Source organism: Cephus cinctus, unplaced genomic scaffold (genome assembly GCF_000341935.2).
Source record: "Cephus cinctus unplaced genomic scaffold, Ccin1 Ccin1_scaffold0129, whole genome shotgun sequence".
NCBI lineage: Eukaryota > Metazoa > Arthropoda > Insecta > Hymenoptera > Cephidae > Cephus > Cephus cinctus.
The window spans coordinates 1,999,497-2,018,848 of NW_014332862.1; the positions used below are offsets into that span (position 1 = coordinate 1,999,497).

The 19,352-nt window shown below is 43.5% G+C and overlaps 1 protein-coding gene across 2 annotated transcripts in view; it reads right to left on the reverse strand.

Moving 5' to 3' along the window:
• Nucleotides 1–19,352, reverse strand: part of LOC107262871 (zinc finger protein 608) — a 42,506-nt gene that overhangs the window by 10,325 nt on the left and 12,829 nt on the right. For both annotated transcript variants that reach the window (XM_015729502.2, XM_015729501.2), the window contains exon 2: nucleotides 7,607–7,730. In XM_015729502.2, coding sequence (XP_015584988.1) covers nucleotides 7,607–7,730 — 124 coding nt within the window. The remainder of the gene's footprint in view (nucleotides 1–7,606; nucleotides 7,731–19,352) is intronic.

Below are 19,352 nucleotides of genomic sequence, written 5' to 3' on the forward strand. Positions count from 1 at the left end.
AGGGGGGGGGTGGGGGGAGGGCAGGGGAGAGAGAGAGGGGATCGAAAAAGAGAAGACAGGAAACTGAAGAGAGCATCGAAGTGAGGCCGACGGCTCGGAGTAATTTCCACGGTAGCGTCGACCTGTCAATCATACTCGAAGGTACACAGTGCAAACGCGTACACGAAGCGTGACGATGGGAAGTCGATAAACTGACGTTTAAGGTGGGTTTTCTAGCGTGGCCGTAAAGCCACGTATAAGCATCGATAATACGAGTGGCATAGCTAGACACTTTCTATTCTCATTAAAAAGATACGTCGGCGATTAATGACACGTCTACGCGATCGAGATAGGAAGATTAAGAGCCTATCGATGATACGAAGAGATAGAGCAGTCTGTGAGGGTGAGAAAAAATAATAAGCAAAAATTTGTGCAGCATTGTCGAAAGCCGTGGACGTGCTTTTCGGTATTTTTAAAGGAGCTAAGAAAAAGAGGCAGAGAGAGAAAAAAGCTTTGAAAAGTAGATAAAAGCTTTAACGATTCGATGCTGAGGCATTTAGTGTTTTTCCGAGCGATAAATTGGTCGGACCTTAATACGACGACCTCCAGCACCTCGGTCCATCCGTCAATTCTCTTCATCTTCTTCACTGGAGCATCTCCGTTCCGAAGCCATTACTATGGAATCAAGCAAGACTTGTGTGTATCGGCTGTAAAAAGCTTAGGGTACGATAGAATAAGGTATTTGATAATTTTAAGAGAGAGAGAGGGAAGCACGGAATGTTATGAAAAATAATGACAAGCGAGAGAAGAAAAAGCGTCTGAATGATAAGGAAGATTTAATGTACGTGGGCCTCGTGCAGTAGACGAAGCAAGACCGAGGCTGCGTTGAGTGAGAACAAATCTCGGGGAACGTTCGCGGAATGAAGTATGAGCTGGATGTGAGGTTCTGGAAGAGTGAGAGAGGAGGTCGAGAAGTGGGAGAGAGAGAGAGAGGGACGAGCGAGAAGCAGAGTAATACGAAGGAGAGAGAGAGAGAGAGGGACGTCTGTGGAGGAAGAAGTACGAACGTATAGGCAGCTCAAGAGTCCAAGCCGAGGGGCCTGCTTCCAATAAAGAGCCCCGGCTATGTGGCTGCTATGGACTTATAGCATGGTGTACAATCCCACGCAAAAATTCCCTGCGCCTCGTAAGTGGGCGAAACGAAAGAGCGAAGAAAAGAAAAAAGGGAGGGAAGGAATAGTGGAATGAGAGGACGAAGAAGAAGAAAATGACGCGAGGACCAATCGCGCGTACAGTCTCGAACGTAAAGAGTTTTAAAAGCCAGCCAAGAACGTTTGCCTGGTGCCGAAAGCGTTGTGTGCGGTGAGCCCGTACGTATCGTATGGGATAATTAACTCGTTACGCCGAGGCAAGTACAGCCTTATTGGAAAGCATAGATTTTTCAGGCTAACTGCGGGATTTGGAATGAAGATTTCGGGGGGTTGAGGGATTGAGAAAAAAATGAAGGTCTGGTTGAGTTCCCATCTAAATGGAAATTTCATTTGGTATAAAAGGTGCCTTATTCTACCTCTCTATAGAAGCCATGGTGCAGGTATACCGACTTATCCACGGTTTTGTGAAGAGAGTATAGCATAGGGTGTATGTATAGTCATAACCAGCACGGTCACGATCCATAAGACCCCATTGCCCTTCCCGTACAATCCCTTTCAAGAAGCGCGGATCCTTCTAGCTATTCAAAGTCCAGTGGGTCGAAACTCTTAGACGTCATAGAATTCCATTTCTTCGTAAACGTGACTTCCTATTTGAATTGTGAAAACACCGAAACGGAGTATACCTCGCGACTGGTGAGTTTTCACAGATTTATATATACCTTATACCGGGTGAATTGTAATTTAGCACAGTCTTTTTCGCAGTACCCGTTATGCTGGCACCAGTGTAGCTAATGATAAGCCACAACGTTCCTTCCTTAGCTTACAAATAAACGTTAGTAGGGCTTAAGAGTAAAGTCCCCAGGAATAACGTTTTCTGTAGTATGAAAAAAAAAACTCCCTAGGGATTATAACTCACATGTCTCAAAGTTGCTATACCAGCACTTTTTAAATCTCGTTTCTTTTTTCCTCTATAGTTCCATCTGCTTTTTACATTATATACACACAAATAACTACATAGGGATTTATGTCGTTACCGTGTATACCCCCACATTTAATACTTTACCTATCTGAGAATAAAGCGTAGGTTGGTAGTAAGCACCTTCGGATATGTTGGTTGGCAAGTAGGGGTAGTAAGTAAGAGGATGCTCGAGAAAGAGACAAGAGCCGACAGGAAGCTGGATATCGGAAGATCGATAACAAGCAGCAACTCCACCCTCTTCGAGGCTTCTCTCCTGTCGACCCCCTCCCTCCTCCAGCATCTCCCTTGGTCCTAGTCTGCGATCCGACTAAACTATCTTGACATCGACGGCAGGAGGAGGGGTCGACAGGAGATAGATGTCTTTTTACGACCTACAGTCATACCAACTGATGGTACGATTATGAATAAAAATCCCTAGATAGAAAATCCCCATACCTCTCGTTCCACGATCCAACCCTCCAACCCTCGATGTTATCTTTATCACTGGGTTCGTAAAAATACCACGACGGGATATTTCGAAAATTTGTCTGCTGTGAAATTCCACGAGTGAAATCTTTTGTGGGGCTAAGGAAAATCATCCCCTTTCTTCGAAAGGGATGCTTCTTCATCAGTTTTGCTTCTTAGTCTCGGTAAGCTGAGAGCGTCACCCTATCCTTCGATGGACTGAATGAATTAAAGAGAATTGTATTGTAGTTTATAAGCGCTATTGTAAATGGAGTCAGAATGCCGGATGGTATATCGCATGATCATGCTTAATTATAGTGCAGCCATGGAACTGGACTCTGCGTTACGTTTAAGTGACACGCGAATATAGCTAACGGGTAAGGTTATAATAGAAATTGTGTTGGTAAACGAGATAGGTATTTCGAGTGAAATGGCAATCGTAAATGATTCGAATTGAAACGACTTGTAACGAGAAACGAACGCTGCGGTATGTAGTAGGCAAAAAAGTATACGATATATATAGCACATATCAGTCTATAAGATACAAAATGTCTGATATAATGCATAACCTACAGTACAATAAACATAACATGAACAAGAATAAAAAAGGATTTAAAAAATATAACCAACCATTACACCGGTTTTCATTGTTAAACGCGGATTAAAAATTAAAAAAAAAAAAGCCCAGAAGTATGATTATCTTCGCTCGTAGCCATAAGAAAGCTCGTTTTTACGCCATAAAATGATTCTCACAATTCCAGCAATGCAAGAAAGTACGAAATGTACAGTAAAGTCGTACGTTATAAACCGGTTACAAGGTGTGGTGGGGAGCGTGGGGAGGGGGGGGGAGTATTGAGCGAGATAGTAGATAGCCGTATTCATCCAAGGGTATAATCGTTAAACGAGGAAACCAAAATATTCCCATAAATTGTCATGGCCTGTGAAATAGCTATATATGTATAGAGATATACGCTGGTAAGTCTCTTGTATGGCGATGAGGCCAAGTAATTAGCCGGGTGTTAAACGGTCGTAGTGAAGTGGCACTCACGAGGCTGCCCGAGTTAGCCACCCCGCATAAACCTCTTTAATACACACACAATCCTATCCTGAGTGCAATTTAGGATTTCGATGATTTTATTGGCCAGCCAAATACCGTAGTAGACCCGTGATTGTCACTCCTGATTGTGGAGGAGGAAGAATAACTATGAAAATGGCTAATGCTATGTTCGTTAATGTTTCAATGATATATTATACACATTATATACTATATATATATATATATATATATATATATATATATATATATATATATATGCATATACACGTCTAAGGAGTCGTTCGGTGATTTTTCTTTGAACGGGTTTTAACGGCGACATTTAAGCGCCCCTTTGCGTGTAAGACAGCGCTGAAGCCCGCGAGACGCAAAAGGAATTTTTATTAATTTATTTGAGTAAGAGAGGCCTGGGAGATGGATGCCCTGAGATGGTAGAGATGGTAGTGAGTCGAAGAAGGGAAGAAGAAGAAACTCGAGGGACGAGTGGTACTGTGATTGTGAGAGAAGTAGAAGGGGAGGGGGGCAGAGGAGAAAGAAGAGGGTTTTCGTTCAGAGGTTCTCCTCTCGGGCAGCCCTGAAGTTCTTTTCTTTGTTCGCTGGAGGAGTTCGGTGCTTGTGTGTGTGAGAGAGAGAAAGAGAAAATTTGAGAAGCGGACGAGATGAGATAGACAAAGAAAAAAATATATAAAGAGAGAGAGAGAGAGAGAGAGAGAGAGAGAGGGGGGTGAATTATCAGAGGTAAAAAGGTGAGGGAATGGGGGAAGAGTGGGGAATGGATGGGAAACAATAAGAATAATAAAATCCAAGTGGGACAAGAGAGTTCCGACAGATTGGCTGGCTATTCAATTGAGGTTCGATGAATTTATGAGGATTCTCAAATATTCCATTATCAACGCCCAAGTTTAGAAGACGATCTTATTCGACGACGGTCCCTTTCGGGTTCGATTCTGAACTCACGTAATACTTAACGAAATTCGAATTGAATATCCGGTATATTTATTGCCGATCGAACCAACCGTAACCACACTTAAATAAGCGAACGGTCTTCGATGATCGATACAGAAGAAACTCGAAACCGGGATCCAATTAGAGCTTGAACAAACAGTCGATACGGGTAACAGACAAAGATCAATACCCGCAATAAAGCGAGGTAACGCGCATGCGCCGTGTTGAGAGAACGAACACGTTCGGGATTTCGTTTAGTAAATAATAAATCATACGGCGATATAAAGAGGACCGTAAAAGTCATCTTTCGTAAAACGAGCCGTAGTTACCTTATACCTCTGTGTTACCTAGCAATGTTCCTACTTAAAGCCCAGGGCACGAGAGTAATGGAAGAAGCAAATACGAAATGACCGCTCGAAAACAAAGTACCGAGAAAGCGTTGCTGCGTGCGCGGAGAAAGGCAAGGGCAGTGGGACTGTGGTAGCAGGGGCAAGAGAGAGAGAGAAAGCGAGAAAGGGAGAGAGAGAGAGAGAGAAAGAGAGAGAGAGAGAGAGAGAGAGAGAGAGAGTAACCGTGAGAAAAAAGACTTATGGGCTAGAAGCTCGGCTACGCCCCTCCATTAGACAGAATAACTTTTCACCATTTTCTCACAGCCCCCCGCGCCGACGGTAACAGGGCAACCGTCATGGCGGATACAGCGGAGCTTTAGTATCGCCGTTGAATAATGCCGACTCGAGTAGATGGGTTTTAATGCGCGGCAAATTTGAATATCACGTGAATGCCGGGCTTTGACGTGCATAGACGCTACGAGGAGACAGTCGTATGAGATAAGGATACGAGGACGAAAGATGCTTGCTGCTTCCCCCTTTATGGCTTACGCCATATGCAAGGGAGAGTGAAAAGAGCGTAAGGAGGTCTTCGTTGAATCTAATGGAAGAAGTGCAGGGAAATGCGCAAGGAGAAAAAGGGAGAGAGATATAGTCACGTATAGCAATGTAGTTTTAACCCGACGACGACTTCGGCATTACATATAATACCTGTCTGACAAGCTACCTTACTCGTGTTGCGCCTGCTGGACTCTCAATGTGCAGTTAAACACGTGTATAATGTTTTCTGTATACATCTATATATACATATTGTATACCGTGCGCCACGAAGCGAGTTTCGAGCAACGAATTATAAAGTACGAGCTATAGTCTCGGAATGTTGAAATACAGTGAGAATTCATGAGTACTGAGGTTGACTTTTTTTTTTTTTTTTCCCCGTTAAATCGTTCTTTTTTTGGAGTTTCTCGTGTGTGTAAAAACAGTAGAAATTTATCTCTTGGTTATTTCGACAAGTAAGCGCGTGAGTCCCATGCATATTATTCATCTTAAAAACAAAGCACCCGGTATACCGAGGATTGAGCTACGGATAAGAATTCTTATACTCTGTTTATGCTAAGTATAATCCGATAGTCTATATATACATATATATATATATATCGTGTTAAATATAACTATCGATTTTCTATATTTGTACATGGCGAACTGGACAAAACTCATATGTAACTTCCAGATCATACGTAAGCTTACCTAACCTGACCTAGCCTATAAAGCGTACAGTAAGAATACGTAAGACGGCTTATAATAAATTAACGGAAGGTGTGTGTGTGTGTGTGTGTGTGTGTGTGTGTGTGTGTGTGTGTGTGTGTGTGTGTGTGTGTGTGTGTGTGTGTGTGTGTGTGTGTGTGTGTGTGTGTGTGTGTGTGTGTGTGTGTGTGTGTGTGTGTGTGTGTGTGTGTGTGTGTGTGTGTGTGTGTGTGTGTGTGTGTGTGTGTGTGTGTGTGTGTGTGTGTGTGTGTGTGTGTGTGTGTGTGTGTGTGTGTGTGTGTGTGTGTGTGTGTGTGTGTGTGTGTGTGTGTAAGCCAAGCAAAGGGGACGGCAGAACAAATAAGATCGTGACGTAAGAGGCGAGTGAGATTAACGCGAAACAAGGGTGCCTGGAGTGGTACGAGGAAGAAGAGTTCTTAAGCCAGAGTGCCTACAGAGCGAATTAATTTCTCATTCAAATATATACAGGGCGTATACAGAGGACGAGGAAGTTTAGATATAGACAAGAAAGGGCACGAGGGTGTTAGAGAACTCAGGGGAAGAGCGAAGCGACCCTACAGACCTTTTATTCGGTCCTAGCAAAAAGGAGAACCCAGAGTAGAATCTCGACCGAAGAGGTATTGGAGGCTGCGGCCATAATTCTGTGCTACGGTGAGTACCGACGATATAGGTATATGAATCCCAGGCGCACTTGTACAGGACGGACAAAAGTTTATCCCCCTCGTGGACGGTGCGCGAGGATCCTGAGATGCTCTGGTGGGGGGAGGGCGTATCGAATGAGATAAAAGAGAAGAAGAAGATGATAGAAAGAGAAAAAGAAAACCGCTATCATGCTCCGGGAGAGGTGCACGAGAAATGTAGTCGGGCAATACATTAGCAGATATCGTGCCTGAAGGATCATAAGATTCGGTCCATGACCTTGATCTCTGATATAATCTATAGCAACGTAACGCGGTGCTTGGCGAAACAAGAATTTCTCAATAACCTGATAATTTCTTTTGCGTTCGCAAACCCGGTCTTGTTAATCTGAAAAAAGCTTTCATAACACCCTGTATATCTGTATCGTCCATTTATGCATACAATACGGGATAGGCGTATCGGTACGTAGTTAAAAAAAAATTATGTAAAAAAAAAAATTTTTTTTTCTCTTTCTCGTTCTTGTATCTTTCTGCCGTATCACTGTTCGTCCATTAGACACTAACGTTGCCGACGGCATAAGAGATCGACCCTCTCTCCATCTGTCTGACTCTCTTTATATTTATCGTTTCAACCGATACGAGAATTGCGCACCGAATTTACAGCCGGCAAAGTGACGTATCGCCGACAGGTTATTTACTCGACCGCTCTCGAGAATTCACTAGGGAGGTCGAATCAATAGAATCAGGAGTTAATAATGTGACGAAGTACGGCAACGGAGTAATGAACTCCGGCCGTCTTGATTTGGTCTGTGATAGGTCCTCACCTCCTTCGGTCTCGTGCCAAACGATGCCTTCCAGTGTGACCGACGTGCCAGGCTCGCACGGGCCCAAACACTCGGGTTCCGTAATGGTCCCCACACTGGTCCCAACGCACACGTCGGACATGTCCTGAAACAGCAAGTAGACGAACGACTTAACACGTGCACTGGAAATATTATTAAAATCCATATAAAAATCAAGAAACTCAAGCGTGGATCGTGCGGACAGTCGAGAACAAAAATATTCATGATAACGAGTGATCACGTACAATTACGCTTGGTAATTGTGCGCACGTGATCCAGTATTTGTTATATTAAAAAAAAAAAATAATAAACACATTTTAGACGTAGAAAGTTCACGTGAAATTTCTAATTGCGAAATGGTGGTCTTGGTCTTCTGTGCTTTTTTTTTTTGTTCTTACGATGTCTTCCCTTTTGTTCCTGTAATATCAAGAGGTTGCGAATCGTTCAGGAAGGACGTATGACTTTTATGGGTGTTGTACAATACGCTATATACATATGACGATAGATATATATTCCTATAAGACCTCGTGGAAAAGACGCGTCACGCTGAGTTTCCCAAGAATCGAAAGGATCGGTCGGTTCGTGACTGACGAGAAATCTAAAAGAAAGATGGCGCCTTCTCCTCTTTCGTTCGCAAGTCCGGTAACGAATACCGGTCGTCCTGTCTGTACACCTACTGTGTACGTTATACCCGTGCGAACGGCTGCCAATTAATGACCATACAACATATATATATAGGGTGACGTAATCGACACTGATATTATCAACGTGTACGTAGAAATTCGTCGGGCGATAAATTGGAAACGTTAAAGAAAAAAATTGAAAGCAGGAGTATCAGGGAAAAAAAAGAGTCAATTACAAAGTATTCACTGTGAAATAATAAACTGAAAATCTAACGGGTGGCGTGGTCGTTACAAATTTTCCCCGATCGTTTTGTACGACTATTAATGGCACAAGAGAAAGCAAGAGAGAGAGAGAGAGATACGGCCAGACGATTGAGAAGTGAAATAACGAAATTACATATTCGTATACAAATCCACACAAGCACAAAACGGACGAGTCCGCATCCGCAGAATAGGTTGGGGATTACAATGGTAGTTTGAAATGCAAATGGCAGAGTTTATGCCTGGCTTTCATAATTACAGAAGCGGTGTACGTATTACGTTTCATAATGTACAATGCATACAGCCGACCGTAATCATAGCATTATTCTGGCGTGAAACTATTTGACTATTCCGTAGACGTAGGAGAGTATGAAGTGTTAGGTCGACTGAGAATCCACCGTATAAGTATATATACACGTGTGCCTCGTAGCGATGTACAGCCATACGTAAATACATATACAGTCCCATGGGCATTGTAAAACGTGTATAGGCGGTATACCCGGTGGCATTTTAGTTCGAAGTGAAAATATAATACGTGAAAGGGAATGAAATAAAGAGAAAAGAAAAAAAAAGATAAATAACGGGTGTATCTACGCGAAGTAAACGTGTTTTTCTTTATACAGGGTGTACGTGGATGTCAGAGGGTTACTATATTATGGTCCAGCGACACAGGAAGCTGGTTTTATTTCCATTTTGAGTCACGACCACTCGTCAAAATAGATACGTGGCATACGGTACACCCTGTACGTTACAGAAGTGTAGCCAGTTCTGCACCCTATGTAGGCTTTAACTACACGTGTATGGGGTAACAGTGGTGGGTATATACAGGGTGGTAACAGTTATCGGATATACATTTTACATTCGCTTTGTTTCTAATTTACGACGATAGTTTCGCTTGACAGGAGAGGAAAAAAGTATTTTTTTTTAAGAGTATGAAAAAAAAAAAAGAAACCGATGTAATTTTGACTTTAGGTAAATTTTAGATAAACGATCCTTAATTATTTTTTTGTGCTTACAAGGTGAATTTTTTTTCTTGAATTTCATGGATCCGTGAAGTCATGAATTACGGTGTTGACTGTACTGCGTGCAGCGTAACGTCTGATAACTATGGGCTGATAGGCAAAGTCCGACTGTAACGTCCACGCATGCTTTGCACGGCCGCACCGAGATCGCGTAGGTAAATTGCACCGGTGCAATCGGGAATATTCATCTATGTACGTGGTTAATGATTAATAAATCTAACGTTTGTGGTTATCTGCTTATCCGCGCGTGCGTCTTTGGCGCTGGGTTCGCGTGCTTTGAGCCGTGACCCCCTCGAGCGTGAAGTGAAACGAAAGAATTATGAGAGGTAGTGTGAGAAAGAGAGAGAGAGAGAGAGGGGGGGGGAGAGAGAAGGAGAGGGAAGTGGTTGAGGCAAGAGGCAACGATAAAGCAAAAACAAAAAACACATAGTGGTCGGTGAACGAGGTGGATGAGAGAAATAAAGAAAATAATGGGAGGCAGGGGAACGGCTGATTTGAATTTCGCCGAGAACAATTCACTTTACGATCCTCAAGTCGTTTAGAGGTAGACTTAGTAGTAGTGGAGAATCCGTGAGCGGCCGACAAGCACGATGGCGGATGATGAAGAAGGAGAATGGCAATATAAAGATTCCTTTGGAAAAGGAGTTGTATCTCCCTCGTATTTCCAAGGACGAATTCACGTGGCTTCGCGAGACTGTTCAAAAAAAAAATCGGTGGATATAAAGAAACTGACAAAATTTCAAATAAAAAAAAAACCAATAGCCAAGGTATGGACGCCTTCGACAAAGATATCTAGAATTTTCGTTGACTCGCCTAGGTTAGGTTAGATTAGCTTTACATTTTCAGTGATTCCAAGAACGATGAAAAAAAATCTGACGAATTTTTTTCTCCACGTATTTTTTTTTTTTTTTTTTTTTTTTTTTTTTTTTTTAAAATGATGAAAGTCATCATACCTGCATAAAGACTTTGATCCTTAAAGAGATATCTGTATATGTATCACGTGGAGGATAAAACTGATAGGGTGACGTCAATCAAATTGAAACTTGGATATCATTGAGGCTGCGCCTCTAACGTGGAATTTGTGTCGGGCTCGCATGACGCACGACAGAGCGCTCTGTTCCCTTGTGTGTCCTAGGTATTTGATTTCTATGCCGTATCGATATTAACAGCTGATAACATCAATCTGGTAAAAGGTAAATAATATATTGACGAGTATCAACGAGCTACGTTATCTATGATAATGACCGGTTGCGTATGATATGAGAAAGATAAAAATAATATCGGGTAATAGTTCCTCAGGAAGTATTGGACAGTTATTCTTAGTGTCTCCTGGAAACAATTTCCTTGCGATCGATACAGCCAGGAATTATTCGAGGCAGGAGATGTCGTCGAGTCGATAAAAGTATCAGTAGACGATATCAGAAATAGATAAAGGATAAAACAGACGAGCATCTTCTCTTATGAAATATATATATATATATATATATATTTAGATTACGAAAGTTATTAATAAACAAAGTTTATTTCAATGCAGTCTCAATAAATGATTTCAAGATGATCTTACTAATCGATTATTTTGAACGCAAGGTCAGGGTGTTACGACGAAAAAAAAAGAAAGGAATTGCCGGTAGATCGAGAGAGCTGAGAGACGGAGTGAAAAAGGGGAATAACGTGGGTGTGACACGAGCAGTCGATAACATAGTGGAAGAAGAAGCTAAGAACGAAGCAGATAAGACACGGTATAAGATGTATACCTATAGGTACATAAAAGACGGTCATAAGCGCACCAAGGAGAGTTAGGAACGCGAGAGCCTCAAGTCTGTTCCTTGAGCTCGAATGAGACAGCTTTATGGTAGTGAATTGAAAGAGAGAGAGAGAGAGAGAGGGGGGGGGAGAGAGGTGAAGAAGAGGATCGAAGGGAAGAAGTTATGAGGGTTCCAACAGGAGTACAACCCGAGGCTCCCAATGGTGAGAGGGATGATGCTCCCTTCTTCAGATTCCTGACGCACTGCTAGGAGTGAGATGTATCTACAGCATCCACCGACCAGATAAGGACAGCCTGCCCGTAACTGGACCCTCGCGCAGCATCGGTGCGGTCCGCGGAAAATACATTCCGCTGGGAGCGAACCCTGTGTAGATATGGGTGAGCTTGGAATTTTTCCATCTCAAAGAACCTTATTATTCGAGAAGTATATAATACCAAGTGTAGTCTGCTGTCTCTGACGAGTGCTTCGGTATAGAATGAAGAATCGTTGAACGAGCTCCTCATTGTCTCTCGAACGCATTCCATCTGTTACACCTTTGTTGAACCTATTATGTTTCGCCAATAAGAAATCAAGTAATGCGAACGAAACGTAATACACGATTCAGGCATTACGTACAGTTTGATAATTTATACGTATTTCCAGAAGCAGTATGTTAAAGTAATATCAATGAAAATGTATTCTCACGCTCCGTAAGCGAGCAGATCCAGCATAAGCTTTCCATTAGTATTATAAGCGTGTGTTTACAAGGTACTACGTTAAAGCACGTACAAGAGATTCATCGAAGAATGAAAATTCCAGGTTTGATATAGGCAAATTTTTCCAAGCATTTCTCTCCTCCGCACAGATCCCGATAACTGGTCGATGAAATTTAAAAAATGTCGGAATCACATTGCGAATGATGATGGCATTCCTCACTGCCCGTCCGATATATCAGAGGGAGAGAGAGTCGACTGGTGTATTCATATTCGCGTGAAGAGCAAGAGAGACACGAGTATCAGGATGCACGAGTGAGACGAGGACAACGCAGAGGCTTGAAGTTGCTCTGTCGAATGCGCTACGGTGGTACGAGAGAGACAGATGTATTCGGGATCGAGTGCGAGAGACAGAGACAGAAATAGCAGGAGCACGTAGAACGAGAGAGAATTGGAAGAAACCAGTATCTAGCGATGGTAACGAGTGCGAGGTAGACAGAGCTATGTGAGAATCACGCTGGAGCGAGAGAGACGGAACGTGAGAGAATGAGAAACAGCGACACATTGGCCCAACGGGCAAAAGTACGAGAGAAAGAGAGAGAGAGAGAGAGAGACTCTCGGCAGCCATGTTTCCTCTCATGAATATATTCATGCACGTGACTGCATATGTAGTCGCCAATATGTATATCTCGGGTCTCGTGTACTCGACTATAGGGAGAGCAAGTTAACAAGTAACACTGTATACGGTATGTTAACTACAAGCGGAGCTTCGTACCGAACTTTTAGCATAATTGTCTCGACTTCGGCCTAGCTTTAAGCGCCGTTTCGCATTCTACGCGCGCTAAGACGCGACAGAGCGTCTCGACGTCTCAGCGTCTTTGCGCATAACCGCGTCACCGATGTCCGAGCCAAGTAAACGGGGAAACTAGTCGCTGTGGGAATCGGAACGATTCGTCTCGAGGATGGATAGCGTATACACGCGAACAGATTTTAAAAATAGGTGAACCAGACTGAAGGCGCAATTATAAAAAAAAAAAAAAGAAAAAAAAAAAAAAAAAGAATCGTCAAAATAATGCAAAACACTGAAATTTCATACTTCCCCTCGAAGCCATTACGCTGAACCGACGATCCCTTTAGCCGGACCCTGAGCGCCTGTATCACCCGTTAGACGATCGGGCGGGCAACGTTTTAAGCGTTCTGCTCGCTCAGCACTGCGCGGCTATAAACGAGACCCGGTTCCGTGAGCTTAAAGTACGGCATATAAAACGTTGCCGAGCATCTTGAAACAGTCCGACGAAAATAACCCGTGGAAACGAGCGCGACCGACCGGGCTTTCTGCGAGGCGCCGAAGGGACACGAGTTTCGCAGGTGCTGCTGAAGTCGATCGGAATAATAACTCGTTAACGTGGAAATGGTTGAGTTGGTTAGTTAAGTCGATTAGCCGATAGATGGTGCACTCTATAGCCGATGCCCGATAAGAATTAAAACCTAAAGCTATACGTATGCCCATACACGTGAAAGTCTAACTGTGCGACATAGATGCACAGAGTAGGTACACAGTGATATAGATACACTGTGGAACTCGTGATCTTGGATCGCAACGTTGTAATGTCTAGTTTAACTCTCTTTATCCTTCTCTCTCTCTCTCTCTCCCCCCCCCCCTACCGCCAATCCTCCCTCTCGCCCTCCTACCGTCTATCTCAAATCTCGAAATAGTACAACGGGAATAGCTCGGGTATAACGTGTTACCGCTCGGTGAATTTACGAGGCGCATTTAATAAAGAGAAACACAAAGTGTTTACTGTGTAAATGCAGAAACGCCGCGATCATTAGGAAACAATGAATTTCCGTGTCCGTTCAAAGGAAGCTCCTAACGACAAGAGACGTACAGAGAGATTGAGATTAACGAAATTGAAGTTAGTCCAGAAGTCCATATGGCATATCCATTGTGTGCCCGTAAGACTGAAGGCAAGAATAAGGTAGTACCGAGTCAGGATTAAGGAGGAAAAAGAAAAAGGTACAGCGGAGAAAGAATTCTTAATAAAACAGAGGTAGGAAGTGCCGGATGGAGGAACGACGGTATTTTCATTAGGAAAGGTTAAAGGAAGATGAAAAAGAAAGAGAGTGCCGGCGGAGGAGCAGTTTTAATACTCAACTGCACCTCGGAGAGTCTTTGATGATGATCCTAACTTCGGTGAATGTTGAGGAAAAGCGGCGGGAGTGACGTCAAAGAGGGACGTTTGTTTTGGTGAATATAATCGCGGCTAGGACAGTAGTACCACCCCGCCATCCCCAAATTCCCAACAGCTAATTTAACGAAGGAATTATCCTGATGGAGTAGCCCCCTGTCACGGCACCCTCGTGGACTTTGTTTTAATGTACCTTTGTCTCTCTCTTTCTGCTAATTATCTCCCCCTTATTTCACCTAACCGTCTCCGTCACCTACTACCACCGTAAAAGTGACACGCCAGACGCAACAAAAGTGTCGGGACTATTGTCTGAGCATGAAGCGAGTAAGACGGTAAGCACAGGGCAAAGTAGACACACAGCGCCACAGGTACGGTGCGGCGTAAACTGACAACTCAGGCGTTAATTAGTGGCCAATTACGAGGAACATGGTCAGAGACGTCTCGGGCAATTCTCCTCTGCAGCGATAAAGCCCGCGACTGTAGTTCCGGGGAAGGTTGAAGCCAATAGGATTCATGGAATTCATGAGTGGTAGACAGTTGAACGAGCACCGTGTAACTAAGAGGACGGATGGGAAAGATGCGTGAAGGTTGAAGAGTTAGGTTAGGCGATGGTACCTGCTTAGGTGCAGTAGAGTATTTAGGTGGATGTGCTAACAGCGAAGAATTGGATTGACGAAAAGTCCAAGGAAGGCCAATCGACCCAAAGATTCTATAGAGGCGACATAGGCAAGTGTAGGGTTGACGGGAAGCTACTAATCCAACGTGTACGTCGGGTAGTCTGACATTACGAGGAATCGAAACGGCAGCTGGTAGATTGGCTGGATGGCTGACTCGGCTCGGTGGCTGAGTCGGATGGCTGCTGGTCAATTACATGGAAAAGCCGGTCTTTGTGCTTGGGGAATGTATTACCACGAGCAACCTCATGGGAAGCAATACAAATTTGTGAATTCGAATTTTCATGTATGATCATGATGATGATGACGAATGATAGAACGGAGTCAAGTTCTATGGTTGAATATCATCTCTCGTATATTCCATTCTCTTATTCAGTATATTTTGTCTGATGGCATAACCTTTTATGGATTTGTGTGTGTGTGTGTATATATATATATATATATATCTTATCATGGCTGTATGTCTACCTGTCTCAATAGTAATCTATCTGTCTCGTTCTCACTCGTATAAAATGACGCGAGGACAGTCTCGGTATGGACGAGGCCGAGGACGACGCCGGGGCCGCTCTAGCGTAGCAAGGAATTGAAATGGTAGCTGGTAGATTCGTTAACTGCCGGCCAATTACAAGAAAAACCCGTCTTTGTTACCGGGAGCACATTACAGCAATCAACTTTAATGGAAGCAATAAAATGCAGGTGCTAGTAGTGCCCGCGCATTCTCTCTATAGCCACGGAGGAGAACTCCCATTGGCGTAGAGATCTTATAGTCTATATACATACATATATGTATGATAATACCGTGGAAATTCATTACGAGCTCATCCATGGATTTTTGTTGGTCTACTGACACGCCGTGTAAAAGACAAATTACGCTGCGTCACATAAAGCTCTCAGGCATCGAGAACAACAGAATTGGAAGCAAAAGAACGAGAGAGAGGGAGGGGGGGGAGGTATAAAAGAAGAAAACAGATGAAGGATCAAGATCAAAGGGCATCCATAAACGGTATAAGTATGGTCAATCGTGTACTATCTGTTACACTCGACAGGTTCGCGATATAGCCGCAGTAGAAGATGAGGGCAGCACCTGCGCGAAAAAAAAAAGTACATCCCAACACGCCGATAAATTGAGAATTTAATGACGCGATTAAACGAGCCAAGCGACACGACACGAGCTCCAATACGGCTTGTCTCGCCTTTAACGGTCGAGCATCGGTTATCTTCGCAGCATCGTTCCGTCTCAGTCTTCACCTTTTTCTATCTTGTTTCCCGTAGCGATGTCGCTCAGTGGACGCCACTGGACATAGATCGTAGCTTCCACGCTAACCGTGTTAACGAACAAGCGCGCTAGTGTACGAGTGCACGAGAGCGAGGAAGAGGAATAAAGGGAGACGACGAAGACAAGAAGAAGGAAGGGAAGACAAAGAATGAAAATAGAAGACGGCGCTAACAACCGCGAATTTTTAGTCGTACGTCGAAAAAGTGAGTGGAATGATTTATTTATTTTTTTCTTTTAATTGACTTACCTTTATCGATAATTAATCAAACGCTTTACTTCCAATCGATTGATCTTATTGACTCAATATTTAATCGTATTGATTTATTGATTACAGAGTTATGAAACCTGATCATCTAGAGGAGAATGACTCTATTTTGTTTTTCAGTACCCGTTACATTACGTTACTCTCACTCCTACGTGGATACCGTACCGACTAAGCACAGCCACATGTGTACACAATGTGGACACAGGTTTGCGTGGCTTATGCACGAGCGACGAACCTTCCAGGCGCATTAACATCGAATTATCATATGTCGCCGACTGCGAGACGAGTCCTACCGTCAAGTGTGCGGACACAGGTTGCGTTTCAATTAACGCGTCCCGAGACGATTCCTTCGCGACGAAGCGGCAGGCATCGAGAGGGAATACGCAGCAACGGCCAATTGAGCCTGATACCCGTGTTAAGTAAGCCGTCGAGAAATTTTGTTATTTGGAGGTTAATATTTCGAAAAAAATCAAAATGGACTCTTGATGACTCGACACGTAATCAGAAAGCTATGGTACGATTCGTCGATGATCGTTATCAATGACATTAATTATATTCGATAATTCGTTTTATCGATTCGCTTAATACCCATAGACGTGATGTCCCACGTCGAATTTTCGAAAATACACGGTAACCTGTCGACAGGATGGTATTGGACGAATCGTACAGACGACTCCAAAAATATTCACGGATAACGTCGCGCATCTCCATACGTACGTATTATCGGGATAAACACGGCAAATCCAACCGATGTTTGTGCAATGATTTATACGGGAATCGTAGTACGTCAGTCGGTGCTTCGTGAAACGACAGTCGCTATCGTGTAAACGGGCACGAGTGATGTGCTAATTCAAACCAACGACGGGATAGCAGCCGAGCCAACGAGAGAATCGTGTTATACAATTTATTGGGTAATAACAAAATTTCCAAAAAATTATTTATCGATAAACTTGACCGTTGTCGATATCGATATTAAACCCTTGTTACGTAAGTGTACTACGGTCTAATACGCAACTCTAATGTAACATTCTCGATCGATTACCGTATTAAACTGTGACTGCTTTTATTTGGACGCATTATTGTTATATACCGAATGTATATATATAGGTATATGTACAATAGGACGTTATTGCGGACAGGGACGTACATATGGTAGAGCAGCACCCGGGGGCACAAGCCGAGTCATTATAAGCCTATTATGTCCCTTTACTGCTACCCCCCCCGGCCACTCGCCAATACAATTGTCAGCGCCAGTACTCACACACGTGACACGAGGCGTACATTCACGAGTCTTTAGAGATATACAATAGGCAACCCCCGTGCGGCGCACCGGACCACCCTTGGACGTTTGGCAGAACGCTCAACCGGCGCGTAAAATCCGAGTAAAATCCCCTGGGTTCTTCTTGGCATTTCGAGCTCTGCAGCGTTACGCTCGATTTGTCAAGAAACAATTTCAAGAGTTACGACTTGACAGGTTATGTAATCGGGAGTCAGCCACGAGAGCCCGCCCTTAACGAGAAATACATTGGAGACATTTTTAATCGTTAATTGTAGGGCTGAACAGCTGATACTTTTTTTTTTCAAATTTTGAAAAAAAAAATTTTCCCCGTTTCTCAATTTTCCACCGGCTCCCTCGGTGTGTATGCAATAACATCCTTCGATCCTCTCCGACACTTAGCAACCCCCCGTAACACTTATTAAGTTACCTAATAGCTCGGCTCGCTTTAACCATCGTCCGTATTTTATTCCACCCCTTCGCTTTCCTCAACCCTTGGAGATTAGAAGACGAGTATTTCGCCTAGGATACAGCGTAACGTCATCGCAACCCCAGACGATCCACCGCGCCAACCTCGAAAACCACCCCGAAAACTCCGCCCCTGATACCGAATTTCCTAAAGCTTTGCTCACAGCACCCCACTCTGATACATGCGCCTGGTTTAGTATCCGTCGCTCGCATCCCAAACCACCCCTGTCGTACACGCACAGATACGCCGTTACGCCCGATATGGGTGGTACCATGTACCAGGCGAAGTATATATGTATAAAAGACAAAGTACATACCATATACATCCCAAGCACCCTATACGCGCACAAGACTAACCGGCTAGATAGCCGCATAGAAACGCGCCAGCAGTTGTGAACTCCTGAGGGTTAATTCACCGTGAAAAATTAATTTCGTTCCATTCAAAGCCACTAAGGAGAGCACGTGCAGAGTGACGTGCACGTATAAGCTAATCCGCATACGTATGTATTTCAGAGTAAATAGTAACAGTAGTACAGTACGGGAGGAAAGATCACGTTAGGTAATACAAATCCTACGATAAAACTGTATACGCGTGAAATCCATCGACTTCACTATTTTTTTTTTTTTTTTATCATTGCCTTTATCCCCTGTTTTTGCTCTCTTTCCCCAGCCCTATTGTTATCGACAGCATTGCACGTCATTAAAAAAACAAACAGAAAAGTTTTACACAGTCAACGCGAAATACTATAGGTGCCCTCGTGGTTATACGAGCCTATATAGGTAAAAGAATAAAGTAACGCCAATCCTCGATGGTATCGACGATGACGTAGAATTTCGAACATCGAGAAGATCGAATTTCGAAATCCGACCAGATCGAAGAGGAGTGAGCCGGTGAGTACGCGAACCGGTGTGTCAGTGCGATACCATCAGGAACGTATGGGAACCGCAGAAAGAAGGGAGGCCCCCCCCCCCCGTACAGTTAAAAAAATAAAATTAATATACATCAAATGCAATTAACCGCGTTCCACGCCAATGGTATTTTAACCGTAGTACGAGTGACGTGAATATGTTCAATGCCAATGTATACAGGTATAGGTGGGCAAAATTGTATAGATCAAAAAGCGCTAATGGATGGCGAGAGGGAGAGAGAGGGAGAGAGGCCTCGACTTGACTGACCGTACAATAAAAGCCACAACGCACGGTTTGAGGGGGGGTG